Source organism: Thamnophis sirtalis, unplaced genomic scaffold (assembly GCF_051295495.1).
Source record: "Thamnophis sirtalis isolate CommonGarterSnake01/CBP01778 unplaced genomic scaffold, rThaSir2_p1.2 scaffold_7, whole genome shotgun sequence".
In the NCBI taxonomy this organism is placed as follows: Eukaryota; Metazoa; Chordata; class Lepidosauria; order Squamata; family Natricidae; genus Thamnophis; species Thamnophis sirtalis.
The window spans coordinates 36,013,769-36,030,376 of record NW_028261387.1 but is presented as its reverse complement, the minus strand read 5'-3'; the positions used below and the strand labels follow the sequence as shown (position 1 = coordinate 36,030,376).

The window sequence follows — 16,608 nt, the reverse complement described above, 5'->3', positions numbered from 1 at the left end:
TCCATGTCCTAACCAGGACAAGCACAGCTTAGCATTTGAAGATCCACCAAAGTCAGCTAGATGCTGCCATCTAGCTGGGTGATAAAACATAACAGATTGGATATTATAGTGATTCTTTAAAGTTATCCCATGTAATTTCTCTGAATGAGCACATACATCATCAGATTTTTCTTATTATTCAATCCATAAGCATAAATGGAGCTGATTGACAGAATATATCAATATACTTCTTGGAAGAGTTATATCAGTATAAATTCTTTGGAGGAAGAACTACATAGTACAGTCAGTATGAAAAAGAAATAGAACCAAGAATTCTATCTCCATCACACTTTCTCAAAAGCATGTTGGATTTTCTACTGAGGAAGGACAAACAGAATGAACACTTGTTGCCTTTCATTTCTGCCAAAAATTTTCCCTCCACAGATCTGCTAGTAATAAAAAATTTAAGCCTATCTTTAGTAGGATTTATAGCACAATCATTTTACATATCTACTTATGAGGAAGAAATAAACCAGCTGCTTTACATGTACTCTTTTTAGATCATGACTTGAGTTATAAATTTATACAAAAACTATGGGAAAATAGAAATGAAGACAGAGGATTCCTTACAAGTAAGGAATCAAATATTTTGTTTTTAATATTAAGATTCTAAACAGTTGGAGGTACCCACTGCCAGAAAAAGTACACAACTATGTTCCCATGTGATATGTTGGGGGAAAAAACCCTTGTTTAATATTGATTTTGTGCATCAAGACTCATGTTTATAGCTGTGTTCATAGACCCAGCCCCACTGAGCTCGCAACCTCTTGAGAAAATAGTTTCCAGAACTGCCCAGGCCAATGACTAAAATTGTAGCTCCTCAAAGCTCTTGAGACTGGAACAAAATCACTTTGTAGATGGTGAATGAGGATTAATATTGCAAGGTTCAGTGGCAGGAGGCCTTGTAAACGATAATTGATTCATTTTTGGAAACAACTCCTTTCCCAGAAGGCTGTGAGAAAGGGACTACATGAGGAAACCAGGAGCCACCCATTCTGTAACCTTTACAGCATGTGTTCATATTCAGAGACAGGTCCCTTGTTCCACAGGGATACCTATAAATTACACACAGGAGTCTGTGTAGACGTGTATGGAGACATATGGAGACCTTGTGTTCCAGAATCATTCTTTTCCTTCCCCCTTATAATTTACGGTGATTCCCTTGTTGCTGTCTTGTCTGGCTATTAATTTACCAGAGGGAGTATTCACTTGATTTATTTGTTATGAAACCTGAATAGAAGCTTCTTAGAAGTTATTTGGATTTTTTTAAAAGTGATGTTCATTTGAAAGAGTGAAGTAAGGTTAAAGAGCTTAACACACTGCCAGCTACAAACATATTCTCCCCAGTTCGAGAGGAGGTACAGCAAATCAACTCGGCAACTGCATTAAAGGTCATAAGAGGTAGGTGATTGATGGTGACATATAGTCTTTCCAGGATATCAAGACGAAGACATTCTAAAGTACAGTTCCTTTGCATGTTTACTAAAATGTTGCTCTGCATTCAATGGACAGCAGTCCTACATATGTGTTCTTAAGTTTGCTGCTTAACAGCAGTATTACACATTTGGGAGCATTGTGGATTTTTACCACTTAAAAGGAACCATTTTGAGGAGAATATGAATGTTGGAGCAAACAAGAGAGTCTTGTGGCCTTAATAAAATTATAGTGGAGCTTTTAATTCTTCAGCTCTACAAAACCACTTTTTATATTTTTACCCTTGGCTTTCATTTATGATTCTATATTTTATTATATTTTCCCCATTTATTTTAAGTTGCTCTGAATATACTTTGTGTTGGGAGGAAGGAAGGTATGATTTAGTCTGTCATCTAAAATGTATTTAGGTTTGTAGTTCAGGTCGTCAACATTAATAATGCTTTTCAGTGGTCTCCATTTCATAAAACTGTACAAGAGGGGTGGTCCTCAAATGTTGGTTGTCTCCAGTCATGACTTCTCTAGCTAGCATGAGATCCTTTTGAAGTTTTAGTGCAACTTCTGATGGGCCACAGAGTTCCAACTTTCCTAAGTTAGGAATTAACAATGGAATACTTTCTAGAACTCCCAAGATGTGTTCCTGCAAATCACAAATTCCCATGGCATTTGGGCAATTTTGTGTGGAAATGTCAAAATTCTGCTTGATACCTCAAGAAATATTTTGCTAATGGATGGAATCAGTCGTGGGATTCAATTTTTTTTTACTACCTGTTCTGTAGGCATGGCTTGGTGGGCATGACATGACTCTGTGGGCATGGCTTGGTGGGCGTGGCAGGGGAAGGTTACTGCAAAATCCCCATTCCCTCCCGATCAGCTGGGACTCAGGAGGCAGGGAATAGATGGGGGTGGAGCCAGTCAGAGGTGATATTTACCGATTCTCTGAACTATTCAAAATTTCCACTGCCAGTTCTCCAGAACTTGTCAGAACCTGCTGAATAGCACCTCTGGTGGGTATGTATAACATACAATGGTACCCAGGACTAGAAAAGAACTTCTGCTGTAGTGTATCCCTAATTATTTGTATTTATTATTTGTATTTGTATTTTATTGGTCTTGTATGCCGCCCACTCCCGAAGGACTCCGGGCGGCTTCCAATAAACAAGGGAAGAGGATAAATAGACAAATAGACAAACAACAATTTAAAATACACAACATTCATAGTTACCGTGGGGCTGGCTATTTCAACAGCCCCCCAGCCTGCCGGAGCAGCCAAATCTTAGTGGCTTTGTGGAAGGCCGGGAGAGTAGTAAGGGTCCAGATCTCCACGGGGAGCTTGTTCCAGAGGGCTGGAGCTGCAACAGAGAAGGCTCTCCAGCCGACATTGGCTGGCAGATGGGATCTGGAGGAGGCCTAGTCTGTGTGATCTGATCGGTCTATGGGAGGTAATTGGCAGGAGGCGGTCTTTCAGGTACCCAGGTCCGATGCCATGTAGGGCTTTATAAGTAATGACTAGCACCTTGAAGCGAGTCCGGAGACTAATGGGTAGCCAGTGCAGCTCGCGGAGGATAAGTGTAACGTGGGTGTACCTGGGTACACCCACGATCGCTCGCGCGGCTGCATTCTGGACTAGCTGAAGTCTTCGAACACTCTTCAAGGGTGTTATTCTGAACAATTACTGGGACACATCCTATTGGAGGACACAAATACACACATACACAGATAGACATTCTGCAGTATAGCATGGGAAACCACCATATATTGGTTTGAAGAAAGGTAACAGTTTTATCCATGAAGTCACCAAGACTTCAGGTCAACTCAAAGAAGACAAATGATGATGACAATGAAGATGATGAAAGAGGGAGGAATACAATTTGACTAAATGCCTTTTAAACAATCGTTACTTTTAATTATTTATTTTGTTCATGAAAGCAAGAAGCATATTTTGTTTTCAGAGGACATATTTCAGAAAAGGCACTCTTCCTACATGAGGCAACAAAATTACATTTTAAAGAAATGTCTGCAATTTGTGACATCTATTAACTTTCTTTATACTTTGTCATTCCCCTTGTACTTTCTAATTCCTTCTCAATTAAGCTCAATCAAAGTGTCCAGCATGTCACTTTTTCTCAAATTGATACATTAATGGGAAGCATTTATACCCCAAAGTGAGGACCCCATAGGGGACATTTATCTCTACCTGTGAGATTTGTGGGAACCAACAGCCCTCAGCTGCCCTTCCTGAAAGTTCAAAATTATTTACTTAAAGTGTCTTTATAATACCAATCTGGGCACGCATAATCCAAACCAATTTGCACTGTGTTAAAGGAAACTTAGAAATGTGATTTTAAGTGTTTAATAGATTGATGTTGCAGACCTAATTTGCAGAAAGACCACTTTACATTTAGTCAGCACACCGGTTCAGTATTGTTTTTACTATAGTTTCTCGCTTTCTAACACCTTCCTAACCTGGCTTCGCATATGTATTTATTCGTTAAATTTATTTGCTGCCTATCTCGCTGTGGGATTACTCTAGGTGATTTACAACAATAAACACGGAGAAATGAAAAGAAGTGGAAAGGTAACGGTAGTAAAGTAATGGAAAAATTGTAATAAATAAATAGTAATAAATAGCAATAAAGTAATGTAAACAAATGCTGGGCTTCTAAATCTTTGCTCTTAAGAAATAAACTTAGCTATGTTTTTGTTACGCAGAGAAAAAAAGATTGGATATGGAAATGTCACTACTAACAAAAATAAATTTTAGGTAATGATGTGTTAAACTCTGGACCATTCCTATTGTAGTTAGAGCATGATTGCATTTTGTAGGTATGACTTATACAAACAAATACTTAGGAAAGGGTTAGAAAGCCGGCGGGGTGTTGCCGGCGAGGCGCTGCTGCCCAGGCGGCCCGCGTGAGAGAGCCGGGGCCCTGCTGCACGCCGTCCTCTTCTTCGCGCCCCCCATAGACTTCCACGAGGCCACCCACCGCTTCTATGGCCGCAGCTTCCGCTTCTACATGTGGCAGCGCGGCAGCGGAGGCAGGGCCGAGGAGGAGGCGGGCGGCGGGGGCTGTGGCTGCAGGGAGGAACGCTGCTGGTGCCTGCTGGTCGTTTAACTGTTTAACTGTTTAATAAATTTATAGGTCGCCCAATCCCGGAGGACTCCGGGCGGCTTACAGAAATATATTTCAAAAGTAAAAATTAAAAAAGAGAGAATAAAAACAGGTTAAAAGATCACTTCATACACTCAATCTAGGCAGGGCTGGACCTCGTACATGAGGTCAACAGCCCCAGGCCTGCTGGAATAGCCAGGTTTTAATAGCCTTTCGGAAGGCCGTGAGAGTGGGAAGGGTCTGGATCTCCGGCGGTAGATCGTTCCATAGGGTCGGAGCAGCTACAGAGAAGGCCCTCCCCCAGGGGGGTCACCAGACAACATTGACTGGCCGACGGTACTCGGAGAAGGCCCACCCTGTGTTATCTTATCGGCCGTTGGGAGGTATGCAGCAGAAGACGGTCTCGCAGATATATGGGTCCTAGGCCATGTAGGGCTTTAAAAGTAATAACCAGCAGCTTGAAATGCGTTCGGAGACCAATAGGAAGCCAGTGCAGCTCGCGGAGGATGGGTGTGACATGGGTGCATCTTGGTACACCCAATATCGCTCACGCAGCTGCATTCTGGACCAATTGTAGTCTCCGAACACTCTTCAGGGGCAGCCCCATGTAGAGCGCATTACAGTAGTCAAGTCTTGAGGTGACGAGGGCATGAGTAACCATCTGAAGTGCCTCCCGATCCAGGTAGGGCCGCAACTGGTGCACCAGGTGAACCTGGGCAAAGGCCCCCCTGGTCACAGCTGACAAGTGATGTTCTAATCTCAGTTGCGGGTCCAGGAGGACACCCAAGTTGCAGATCTTCTCTGAGGGGTGTAAAGTTTCACCCCCCAGGCTTAGAGATGGAACATCTAGGCTGTTCTTGGGGGGCAACATCCATAGCCACACAGTCTTGTCAGAATTGAGTGCAAGCTTGTTCACTCCCATCCAGACCCTGACAGCTTCCAGGCACTGGCACATCACTTCCACCGCTACACTGAGTTGGCACGGGGTGGAGAGATACAACTGGGTATCATCTGCATATTGATGGCATTTAATCCCATGCCAGTGAATGATCTCACCCAGTGTCTTCATGTAGATGTTAAATAGGAAGGGGGACAGGACCGAGCCCTGCGGCACCCCATATTTAAGGGGCCCAGGGGTCGACCTCTGTCCTCCGACCAACACCGACTGTGACCTGCCGGAAAGGTAGGAGGAGAACCACCGTAAAATGGTGCCTCCCACTCCCACCTCCTCCAGCCGTCGCAGAAGGATACCATGGTCAATGGTATCGAAAGCCGCTGAGAGGTCAAGGAGCATCAGGATAGAGGAATGTCCTCTATCCCTGGCCTGCCAGAGATCATCGGTCAGCGTGACCAAGGCGGTTTCGGTGCAGTATCCAGGCCTGAACCCAGACTGAAAGGCGTCTAGATAATCTGTTTCATCCAAGGTCCGCCGGAGCTGAAGGGCCACCACCTTCTCGACATCCTTCCCTAAGAAAGGGAGGTTGGAGACTGGACGATAGTTTTTGAGGATAGCTGGGTCCAGAGAGGGCCTCTTAAGGAGGAGTCCTATCACCGCTTCTTTCAAAGGTTGCGGGAAAGCTTCCTCCTGCAGAGACATGTTCATGATCCTCTGGAACCAGCCTTGTTTACCTCCCTGCTGGTCGAGACCAACCAGGAGGACACGTGTCCAGTAAACAGGTGGAGGCACTCATCGCTCCCATCGCCTTGTCCACTTCCTCAGGGGTGACAGGCTGGAACTCATTCCAAGAAGTCTGATCAAGGCTTTCCCTTGGCATCTCCGCTGGTACTGTCCAAGTGGAGTCAAGGTCCGTCCGAATCTGAGTGATTTTGTCCGACAGAAACTGAACAAATTCCTCAGCTCTTCCCTGTAAGGGTTCCCCCGCATCCTCCCTTTCAGGAGGGAGTGGATTATCCTAAACAGGGCGGCCAGGCGAGATTCTGTGGACGCAATAAGAGTGGAAAGATGCGTACATTTTGCCGCCCGTATCGCCACTAAATAAGTCCTAATAAAGGCTCTTAGTTGTGTTCGGTCAGATTCAGAGTTGCTAGCCCTCCAACGTCGCTCTAGGTGTCTCTTTTGGCGCTTCATCTCCCAGAGTTCCTCGGTAAACCAAGGTGCCCTCCTGGATCCACTGCTGCGGAGAGGCCGCGAAGGCGCAATCCGATCTAGAGCCTCAGTCGCCGCTGTATTCCAGGCAGCGACCAAGGACTTTGTTGGATTGTGGGCAAGGGAGTCAGGTATCTCTCCAAGCTCCTTCTGAAATCCCAATGCGTCCATCAGGCCCCTGGGGCGGAACCATTTAGTCGGTCCCACCTCTCTGCAGTGGGGGAGTAGCTTCCGGAAGTCAAGCCTCAGCAGGGAGTGATCTGACCATGACAAGGGCGAGATCTCTATTCCCCTTAGTTCAAGATCACGTCTCCACTGCCCCGAGAGAAACACAAGGTCAAGCGTGTGTCGTGCTATATGAGTTGGACCCTGAATTACCTGGGTCAAGTCCATGGTTGTCATGGAAGCCATGAACTCCTGAGCCCCATCAGAGCGTTCGCCTAGAGATGGCAGGTTGAAGTCCCCCAGTACTATCAGTCTGGGGAACTCAACCGCCAGTTCGGCTACTGACTCTAGGAGCACAGGCAGGGCTGTTGTGATGCAGCTGGGAGGTAGGTACGTCAGAAACAAGCCCACTTGACCCCCTAGGTCCAACTTCACAAGAAGAGACTCACACCCCACAGTCTCTGGAGCTGGGATCCTGCGAGGAACCAATGACTCTCAGATAATAGCTGCCACTCCCCCCCCCCTTTCCTCTGGTGTCGTGGTTGGTGGAGCACCTGAAACCCTTCTGGGCACATTTCTGAGAGGGGGACTCCTCCCTCGTGGCCCAGCCAGGTTTCAGTAATACATGCCAGGTCTGCCCCCTCATCTAATATTAAGTCCCAGACGAGGGGAGCTTTATGAATCACAGACCTGGCATTTAGCAGCAGCAACCTGAGACCAGGGCCCTGACTTCTCTTGTCACCAGGTCCTTGAGTTGAGCTTTCAGGGCCGGAACAAGGTATCGCTGTAACGTAGCGAACCCTCCTTCCCCGATGATGGCTAGCCCTGTAGCTCCATCGTACCTGCCCCTCCCAGATGTAACCGTGATGCTCCGGCCCACCCCCATCCTCGTAGACCCCTCCCAACCTCCCCCAGGCCCCATTCTTCCCGGCAGGCCATTCATACCATTCACTCTAGGACGAGAGGCGGGTCTGGGCCCCCATCCACTTCTGCTTCTGCACTCAGTGGAGGGGGCTCCAGGCCGCACTCTCAGTCCTCTCATATATACCGCACAGGCATTCTCCTCATACATACCCCACTGTAACCATTAAAAACATATAATAAAACAGTAATACAAAAATATAAAATTAATTTAGTATAAAACGTGGGATCACTCATCTTCATACATACAGACATTCATTCCGCATACAAGAAAAAATTGTGGGCTTCCAGTTTGAGATTGCTTGTTGACGGGAGCTGGTCATTACAGCTCCAGAATCCTGATTACGTTTATCTGTCAGATGACCAATCCATCAGCCATCTGACAGTTTGTTTACCTTTTTCTTTGGGCCAGAAGATAAGGTGAGCTTTCTGCCGGGCATTGTGCCAACCAATTCTCGTAGATTGTTTCTGGGAGGGGGGGGAGGCCAGCCGATGGTAGAATTGCCTCCATGCCAGGAATTCCGGCTGCATTAGCAGCACAAAGCAACACTCAAATCCTCAGAACAAAACTTGATTTATTGATTCCAAGACGAGCGGTCCCCATACATGTGAATGTTTAATTGTTTGTATCAATTCTTAGCTTCAGTTTTTGTTTTTACAAGAATTCCTTCTGATATCTTGCGTTCTAAAGAGATACTCAAAATGGCGCCGAGCAGCTTCGTAACACTGCTCGAGTTTTGAATCTCTACGGAGTTTAAAACCTCAAAGGGAAGGAGTGATTTAATACTAAATTAATCAGTAACAGCTGCACAACTGACTAACACAGACTTATTAATTGGTTGAAGAAGATTACGACTTGGAATGGCTTTTAAGCAACCCCCCCCCCCCCGGCTTCAAAAGTTCGTTTGTCCCTGGCATGAAACCACAGTCTTCACTTCCTCCCCCCACAGGCGAGCTACTGACTAAAGAATTTTTTCAGAAGGAGCTGGCCGAGGCATTTAAAAATTTTGCAGCTACGATGGAAAAAAAACGTAAGGAAGAGATATTGGTTGCGCATAAAGATCTGTCTGATAAACTTGAGACTCGGGTTCAGAAGATCAGGGATGATATGCTGGGGGTTGTTAATTTGTTAACAGAATATGTCTCGGAAATTGAAGACAGATTAGAAGATCTTAATGATGCCAAGACTAATATGGTATCGAAAATAGACATGCTTTACTGCGGGTCTGGAAAAAATATCAACATAAATTAAATGACAAGATACCCATTTGGGCAATTCCTAGACATGCAATTGAAAATATGAATATAGTACAAAAACAGGATAGAATTACTTACAGACAGCTTCTCATTTTGGAAAGGTGGGTGCTACAACTAAAAACCTTAGAGGTATTAAAAGAGGAGAAGGCCGTTCAAACATGGTTCCAGTATGGGCAATTACAGGCCAGGTGGAAAATAGATCAAAAAATTGGTTTTATCCAAGTTGAGGATAATCTATTTAAACAAATAAGAGACCAAGGTTTAATGCATATAAAGAGGATATATAATGTATTAATACAGATGGATTCAGAAACAGAATTAGTTAAAGATTGCATGATAAAGTGGGCTCAAAATATTGATGAACCAATAATGTTGGATACGTGGGAAAGAATTTGGGTAAGGAATGTGAAATTCACACAAGCCCAAAACCTGAGAGAAAATTTCTACAAGATGTTCTATAGATGGCATTTAGATCCCAAAAAATTGGCCTCGATGTACTCGAATTTACAACCCAAATGTTGGAGATGTGGTTCTCTTGATGCTACATATTTTCATATATGGTGGACTTGCCAAAAGGTTAAGGCATTTTGGATAAAAATATGGTGGATTATATAAAATATTCTTTAAAAATTTACTCCTTAGTTATTTTTGTTAGGTATAATTACTGATTGTACAGTGGTAGAGGTTAATCTGATCTTGCATTTAATAACGGCAGCGAGACTGTTGGTGGCGCAATACTGGAAGAAGGAAGATTTGCCTACAATCAAAGAATGGACACTGAAAGTCACAAATTTAGCCGAGATGGTGAAAATATCTGCATATCTTAAAGACCATTCAAATGAGAGATACAAACGAGATTGGAAAAAATGGATTGATTATATACAAAATAAATATGGAACTAAGAAATTCCAGATGGCCTATGCTATGCTATTAGGAATGATTTGAACTGTTTAAAGTTAATTTAGCAAGGAGGAGCTAAGTTCAATGTAAAGAGGTTATTAATTTCTTACTTTTATTTTTTATCAATATATCTTAGACTGTGGTTGTTAAATATCCATACCATGTACGGGTTCTGGGAAGTCAGGGGGGGGTAGGTTTTGGGGGTTCGGGGGGGAGGGTGGGGGGGAATTATTCCAGGTTTGACTTTAAAGTAGTATGAATGCACATATTGTCTTCTTTTATAACATGATATTGTCAATGTAATGATATACATGTGATTATATGTCATGGAAACGAAAATAAAATATTCTAACCCACAGAATAAAAAAAGAAAAGAAAATAGACATGGTGCAACAAAAAGTTGGAAATGCTAAAAAAGAAATTATTATGCTACAGTGTAGACAAATGGAGTTTGCTTTAAGAATAAGAGGTTTGCGTGAAAACAGTCAGGAGAATTTGAAACAGATTCTCTCAGAAGCCTTTGATAATCTGTTGGGAAGACCAGGGGGAAATTATGATTGGCAAATTGATAAGGTTTATCGGGCTAACTTCTGGCTGGCGAAATAGAAGCAGCTCCCAAGGGACATTGTGATTTACTTTACTACAAGAGACATGAGGAATATGATATTGCAAGAGTCCTAAAAAACTAAGCTTCAAATTGGGGGTCAGGAAGTGATTGTTCTGAAAGAGATACCACCTCAAATGCTAAGATCCAGGAAAGACTATGTTTTTTTAGTTGAAGAGCTTAAAAATCGTCGGCTACAGTTCAGATGGGAGGCACCAGTTGGACTATCATTCATCTTTGAGGGGCAAAGATACCGTCTTAAATCAGTAGGGGAAGCTTGAGACTTTTACCATAATATCTTGAAGGCCGGACATCCTGCCCCACCTGGACCTAGAGAAAGAGAACAAGAAGGACAAGATAGACAGCAAACTACACAACTATGGATCATCTCTCTCCCTCAGAAGTACAAGGCGCCAAGGAACAAAGTCAAAACCTTATGATTACCAGACGAATGGATCAACAATTAAAAAAAAAACAATCAACTAATTACCAATGATTTGTTTTCTAATGTGAAGAAGATAAAGATATATGCCAGAGTTTCATCAGATCATAACCCAGTTTGGATGGAGTTGGGAGGGGTGACGCAATCAAGAAGGGGTTGGGAGATTGAATAAAAATTTATTTAGACATGAGAAATATACTAATGAATGTAAAAATTGTTAGCAGAATACTTTGTTTTTAATATGAATAAGGGTACATCTATGGACTGAATGTACAGCTGTAGAGATTAATTTGACTTTGCACTTAATAACTTTAGTTAGATTGCTGGTGGCGCAATACTGGGAGAAGGAAGACTTGCCTATAACTCAAGAAAGGACACTGAAAGTCACAAACTTAGCCGAGATGGCTAAAATACCTGCATATCTTAAGCACCAACTAAATGAGAGATATAAATGAGACTGGGCAAAATAGATTGATTATATACAAAATAAATATGGATAAACGAGATGGGGAAAAATGGATTGATTATATTCAAAATAAATATGGGACTAAGAAATTCCAGATAGCTTATGATTAACACCAGGACTGATATAAATTGTTTAAAGTTAGTTTAGCAAGGAGGAGCTAAGCTCAATGTAAAGAAGTTATCAATTTTTTACTTTTCCCCCCAATATATTTTAGACTGTTTTTGTTAAAGATTTATACCGTGTATGGGTTCTGGGAAGTCGGGGGAGGGAAGGCTGGGGGGGTGGGGGGGAGGGTAGGAGGGAGGGAGGTTTGACGAGGGGTGTTAGATTTTAATGTAATATGATTGCACATGTATACTGTTTTCTCTTATTTTTTCTTTAAAACTACAATATGTTAAGTATATTGTTATGGAAGTATAAATACTATCAACATAGATTGGAGTTTGCTCAGAAGCGGAAATGCACCAATGAGAGGAAGAGTGGGAAACAGAAGGGAGATGGGAAGAGAGGGAGAGGAGAGGGTAAGGGGGGAAGATGAGGAGGATAAGGAGGAGTGGAATGTAGAGAGAAAGATGGGAAGAGAGGGATAGGAGAGAGAGTAAGGGGGAAGATGAGGAGGATGAGGATAAGGAGGAGTGGAATGTAGAGAGAGGAGAAGGAGAAGGGAAGGGGAAGTAGAGTAGGAAAGGATGATGGAGGGAAGATAGGAAGTAGGAGAGAGGTAGAAGAAAGAGGTATACAGAGAGCAGAAGAGCTAATAATGGGTTTTTATTTTTTTGGCGTTGATGACAAGAGGAACTGATGTAATCATTATTTATTACTATATGATACTGACTATGTATAGTATACATGTGATTGTATGTTATGAAAATGGAAATAAAAAATATGTTTAAAAAAAAAAGAAAAATTTGTGCAGGTATTGGGGTTTGTTTCTGATGATCTCCAGCTGAGTGTCTTCTGAGTAATGGGGCTCCATCCAGCAGTCCCAGCAGTCCTGGGGGAGGCCCCTCAGTTTCTGCAGAGGAAAACAGTGGACAGACGTGCCGTTGAAGACATCGGGGCGGAAGGGCTTCCTCCTGGGTTGCCTCCAACACCTTGGCAACGTAGCTATAATTCTCCCAGAAGACTTTGACCAGCAGCCTCTCTTCAAAGCCCGGAAGCTGTTCCCCATGACCACCATCTGGGACAGGGCCTCCGCAGACCAGTTGCTCCACAGCAGGTTGTTGTACAGCGCCTTCCCACAGTGGATCATGTAGAAGAGGGTGGGGCCCTCGATGCTCCGTTTCGCCTCCTGGGCAACAAAGAGCTTGCCAAGGACTGCAGGGTTGACCTTGGCAAAGAGACCCCAACTGTGGGGCCAGGCGTGTTGGCTTCCCCACCCCCAACCCCCCTCACTTCACCTCGTTCCACTGCAGCATGGTGAGGCTGAGGCCGCCCAGCAATTCAGTTTCCAGCATGGAAAAGACGGGGTCGAAGACGAAGCAGCTCCCTGGGGCAATCTTCAGCTCCTCCAGCAGCAGGAGGAGGAAGGCCAGCTGCAGTCGCGCCTTCCCGCATGAGCAGAAGCTCCCGAGGCCGTAGCACATGCAGTGCAGTCCCCCTGCTCTTCTGCCCCCGGGAGCCCCCAGGGCCGCTTCTCCCAGAGGGGTCTCTGGCTGGGCAGCTGGGGGACTCCGCAGGGCCCGCAAGATGGTTCAGCGCCTCCTGCAGCCGCCATCTCTGCTGCTCACCCACCGCCTCGGGCCTCTCGTCCTCGGCTGCCCCCCACCGCCACTGCTGCCTTCCTAATGAAGACTCACTTGTTGATGCATTTCAGCGCCATCCTGCCTTCTGCGCAGGGGGGGGGGAGAGTGGTGGTGCAGTTCCAGCAGCTCAACGCCATCCTTTATGAGGTGAACCTTCTGGAGCGGGTGAGCGCCGACGCCGTGACCCACGTGCTGCTGGATCGAGATGATTGAGGAGCGTGTGGAGTGGCGCTGCCGGGGCGAGTGCGAGCGCTCCTTCCTCGCCGAGTTCCAAGAGTGGATCGAGAAGGTCATCGGCTGGCTCAGCAGGGTCTTCCTGCAAGAGAGTGCTGGGGAGTCCCTGCCCAGCAGCCCCCTGAAGCTCTGGCAGTTCCACGTCCAGAGGTTCTGCTACCGCCTATATGCCAGCTTGCGCATCGAGGAGCTCTACAGCATCATCCATGATTTCCGGGAGTCAAAGCCTGCAGTGGAAGACCTGAAACATTGCCTGGAAAGGACCAATCAGTGGCAGCAGCTCCTGACCTTCCTGAAAAGTGCCTTGGAACAACGGCTGCTCCATCTCGGACACTTGGACATCATCACCCTCTACATTTCGACCATCAAAGCCCTGCGGGAGCTGAACTGCCTTTGTTTTGCGGCCTCAAGAACGGCATTTTAACTAGTGTGCTGAGTGTATGATAGTACGACTGTGAGAGTGAATGTGCCCACTTTTAATTTAATTAATTTAATTATTTTTATCATTGTATTGTATTTTTAATGACTACTGTGGGGTGCGTCTGAGTAGAATGTTTGTTGGGTGAACATGAGAGGACTGGGGGTGCGACCTGGAGCCCCCTCCACTGAGTGCAGAAGCAGAAGTGGATGGGAGCCCGGATCCGCCCCTCACCCTAGAGTGAATGGTATGTGTGGCCTGCCGGGAAGAATGGGGGCCATGGGAGAGGGGGCAGGGTCTACGGATGGAGGAGAGGGTCGTAGCATTTCGGTTACGACCGGGAGGGGCAGATATGATGGGAGCTGTAGGGCTAGCCATTACGGGGGAAGAAGGACTTGCTATATTACAGCGATTCCTTGTTCCGGCCCCTCAGGCTCATCTCAAGAACCTGGTGGCAGAGGAGATCAGGGCCCTGGTCTCAGGTTGCTGCTGCTAAATGCCAGGTCTGTTGTGAATAAGGCTCCCCTCATCCGGGACTTAATATTAGACGAGGGGGCAGACCTGGCATGTATACCTGAAACCTGGCTGGGCCAAGTGGGTGGAGTCCCCCTCTCAGAAATGTGCCCAGATGGGTTTCAGGTGCTCCACCAACCACGACACCAGAGGAAAGGGGTGGGGAGTAGCAATGGTCATCCGGGAGTCGTTAGTTCCTCGCAGGATCTCTGCCCCGGAGATTGTGGGGTGTGAGTCTCTTCTCTTGAAGTTGGACCTAGGGGTTCAAGTGGGCTTGTTCATGACGTACCTACCTCCCAGCTGCGTCATGACAGCCCTGCCTGTGCTACTAGAGGCAGTAGCCGGGTTGGCCGTGGAATTCCCAGGCTAATGGTGCTGGGGGACTTTAACCTACCATCTCTCGGCAAACACTCTGAGGAGGCACAGGAGTTCATGGCCTCCATGGCCTCCATGGCCTCCATGACAACCATGAACTTAACCCAAGTAGTTCAGGGTCCAACTCATATAGCGGGACACACACTCGACCTTGTGTTTCTCTCGGGGCAGTGGAGATCCCTTCCAGTCGGGCTTCAGGCCTGGCTACAGCACGGAAACCGCTTTGGTCGCATTGATCGATGATCTCTGGAGAGCCAGGGATGGAGGTCATGCCTCCATCCTAGTACTCCTTGACCTCTCTGCGGCTTTCGATACCATCGACCATGGTATCCTTCTGCGACGACTGCGGGAGGTGGGGGTGGGAGGCACTGTTTTACGGTGGTTCTCCTCTTACCTCTCGGACAGGTCGCAGTCGGTGTTAGTCGGAGGGCAGAGATCGACCCCTAGGCCCCTAACGTATGGGGTGCCGCAGGGTTCGGTCCTGTCCCCCCTCCTCTTTAATATCTACATGAAACCGCTGGGTGAGATCATTCGACGGCACGGGATAAAATACCACCAGTATGTGGACGATACACAGCTGTATCTGTCCGCCCCGTGCCAACTCAATGAAGCGATGGACGTGATGAGCCAGGGCCTCGAGGCTGTTAGGGACTGGATGGGGGTTAACAAGCTTGTACTCAATCCAGATAAGACCGAGTGGCTGCTGTGCTTCCCTCCTACTAATTGGCCAAGTGTTCCATCTCTCAGGCTGGGGGGTCAAATAGTATGCCCCTCAGATAGGGTCCACAACTTGGGAGTCCTCCTGGACCCACAGCTGACTTTTGAACACCATTTCTCAGCTGTGACCAGGGGGGCATTTGCCCAGGTTCGCCTGGTGCACCAGTTGCATCCCTACCTGAACCGGGAGGCTCTCACAACAGTCACTCGTGCCCTTGTGACCTCTAGGCTGGAGTACTGCAATGTGCTCTACATGGGGCTGCCCTTGAAGAATATTCGGCGACTTCAGCTTGTCCAGAATGCAGCCGCGCGAGTGATCGTGGGTGCGCCTCGATTCACCCACGTAACACCTATCCTCCGCGAGCTGCACTGGCTGCCTGTTGATCTCCGGGTACGCTTCAAGGTGCTAGTCGTCACCTACAAAGCCCTTCATGGTATTGGATCTGGGTACTTGAGAGACCGCCTACTGCCAATTACCTCCACTAGACCAATAAGATCCCACAGACTAGGCCTCCTCCAAATTCCATCAGCCGGCCAGTGTCGACTGGCAACTACCCGGAGGAGGGCCTTCTCTGTGGCTGCTCCGACCCTCTGGAACGAACTCCCCGTGGAGATTCGTACCCTCACCACCCTCCAGGCCTTCCGCATAGCCCTTAAAACCTGGCTGTTCCGACAGGCCTGGGGCTAAAGACTTGCAGCCCCACTTCGAATGATATGATTGTTGTGCTTTTTTTTTAACTGTGTATGGTCTTTATGTTTTGTAACTTTGTCTGTTTTTCCCGTCCCTTGAGTTGTGAGCCGCCCTGAGTCCCTTCAGGGAAAAGGGCGGCATACAAATAAAGTAAAATGAAAAAAAAAATGAAAATGTGATCTGAAATTAAGGGGAATAGAGACCCCACCCTTGTCATGGTCAGATCACTCCTTGCTGAGGTTTGCAGGGAGGTGGAATTGATTAAGTGGTTCCGCCGCAGGCACCTGATGGACCCGATGGGAATTCAGAGGGAGCTTGGAGAGATACCTGACTCCCTTGCCCGCAATCCGACCGAATCCTTAGTCGCTGCCTGGAATGTTGCGGTGACTGAGGCACTGGACCAGATTGCGCCTTTGAGGCCTCTCCGCAGCAGTGGAACCAGGAGGGCACCTTGGTTTACCGAGGAACTC

General features: G+C 46.4%; 1 protein-coding gene and 1 long non-coding RNA gene across 2 annotated transcripts in view; one reads left to right on the top strand and one right to left on the bottom strand.

The window, feature by feature from the left end:
- Positions 1-1,320: 1,320 nt before the first annotated feature.
- LOC148044601 (uncharacterized) overlaps positions 1,321-16,608 on the top strand; it is a 46,587-nt gene continuing 31,299 nt past the window's right edge. Inside the window, exon 1 of the long non-coding RNA XR_015697388.1 lies at positions 1,321-1,440. This is a non-coding gene — a long non-coding RNA (uncharacterized LOC148044601). The remainder of the gene's footprint in view (positions 1,441-16,608) is intronic.
- Positions 12,335-13,267, bottom strand: LOC106544788 (SRR1-like protein). The gene is given in 5 exon segments (XM_014061175.2): positions 12,335-12,503; positions 12,505-12,601; positions 12,604-12,736; positions 12,846-13,053; positions 13,245-13,267. Coding segments are annotated over 5 exon segments (630 nt in total).